General features: G+C 41.1%; 1 protein-coding gene across 1 annotated transcript in view; it reads left to right on the plus strand.

Annotated features, from left to right (window-relative positions):
• The window catches only part of LOC109480516 (arachidonate 12-lipoxygenase, 12R-type-like), an 11,411-nt gene extending 10,475 nt beyond the window's left edge, over positions 1–936 (plus strand). Inside the window, exons 18-19 of the mRNA XM_019782721.1 lie at positions 240–409; positions 647–936. Coding sequence (XP_019638280.1) covers positions 240–409; positions 647–755 — 279 coding nt within the window. The 3' untranslated portion in view covers positions 756–936. The remainder of the gene's footprint in view (positions 1–239; positions 410–646) is intronic.
• The last annotated feature ends 973 nt before the right edge of the window (positions 937–1,909 follow it).

Here is a 1,909-nt window from a genome sequence, read left to right on the forward strand (position 1 = left end):
ACACTCACACACACACTCACACACGGACACACACACACACACACACACACACACACACACACACACACACACACACACACACACACACACACACACACACACACACACACACAAACACACACACACACACAAACAGATGCACAAACACAGAACAATTCCTCCTTACACGAGGAAACAAGGCGTTCATCATGTTGAGGAATCTGACGACTTGTCTCCTCTCGTTTTTCTTTCTTTCTTAGAATCCTCTGACCATAAAGGATGTGCTGAAGAGCCTTCCCACAAAGGAGAAGACCTTACGGGTGATGTCTATGACGAGGTTTCTGAGTTCTAAGGACAGCCAGAAGAATACTCTGGGTGATTTCCACAACCCTTTCCTGTTCACAAAGGTGGGGAATGCGGCAGTCAAAAGGCAAGTCCCCCATTCGTTTATTCACGTTTCTTAACCCTTGTTGTATTCTCATGGAGTCGTTGAGACAATGTTGGAATAGAATAGTTTTGTCAATGAGAGGTAGATGGAAGTATACTAGAATTGATTTTTTTCATGATATCATAAGGTAAATATGTACAAGTTTTCAACAAGTAACATTTGTTTGTAATGGGAATTCTTCTAAATTATTTATTTTATAACGTCCCTTTTCCGTTACAGTTTTCGGGAAGACTTAGCCAAGATTTCAGCGAGCAACAAGAAGAATGATCGGTCCCCGCCCTACCCATACCTGGATCCCGCTGTCATCCCGACGTCCTGCTGTTTCTAGTGAATCACTGAACTTTATTCCTCAAGAACTTGTGAACGACACAATGTATGGCAACAATGACAAAGCAATCAATACAACAAAACTAGTCTATTCTTTAAAAAATCTATAAACAGACCTGAGTGAGTTCACAAATGTGCCCTATGGGACAGACTGCCATTCTCACATATGACTGTTTAGGCATAGCCAATTAGGATTTTGATGGCTAATACTGGTACCAAGGACATTATACAGATATACAGATATAATGTCCATGTTAATACTAACTGAAGGGGGTCATATATATTCTAAAAACTGTGACTATAGAAATATTTAGTCGTCAATACAAATAGTTGTATGAGTAGTATAAAAGAGATGGGGCGAGTAATTATAAAGGTTTTGATGAGGGTCTGAGGAAAGAGCGTGGGGACTGGGGAAGGGTACATCATGGGAATTGGGGAGGGGCAAAGCGTAGTAAAAAGTAATAGTAGAGCCCAGTAGGAGCGTGGGCTTTTAGGAGTGGAAGAATTTGGAACTTCAGTCACAAGGTGCTGTATACTATACAAGTGCGTAATGGTGTGCTTTTATGAAGGTAATCAGGAGACAATATTAACACATGTTTTAGATTGCATCTAGAATTGTGAATTGTCCCTTTTCAATTTTTTCTGGTGGTGTTCAGATAAAAAGGGCTTATAGCAATATGCTACCACTGTGAATCTCTCTCGTATATATGATGTGATTAAATGTATCGTTTAAAAACGTAAGTGTATTTCTCAGTATCTGGGTGGCTGACACCTGCGTTACAGGGAAAAAACGTTACACCGTACTGGGTGTATTTCTGAGTATTTTGTTTGCTCATCCCTGCGTTACTGAGAAAAAAAAACGTTACTGCGTACTGGGTGTATTTCTGAGTATCCGGGTGGCTCACCCCTGCGTTACCGAGAAAAAAATTACTGCGTACTGGGTGTATTTCTGAGTACTAGTATCCGATTGGCTCACCCCTGTGTTACCGGGAAAAACAGATGACCAACCCAAATCAACAGGCGACCTTTGCCATCGGCATAAATTAATATTCATATCTGAAATTCCTCCGTGAGCTTGTCCTTTATTGTGGCGCTGGGCGTGAAAACATGTTCGTGACAAAGTTGCAGATTCACAAAGAGACACGCAGTGAAGAC

Source organism: Branchiostoma belcheri, unplaced genomic scaffold, assembly GCF_001625305.1.
Source record: "Branchiostoma belcheri isolate BF01 breed outbred unplaced genomic scaffold, Haploidv18h27 scaffold51, whole genome shotgun sequence".
Classification (NCBI taxonomy): domain Eukaryota; kingdom Metazoa; phylum Chordata; class Leptocardii; order Amphioxiformes; family Branchiostomatidae; genus Branchiostoma; species Branchiostoma belcheri.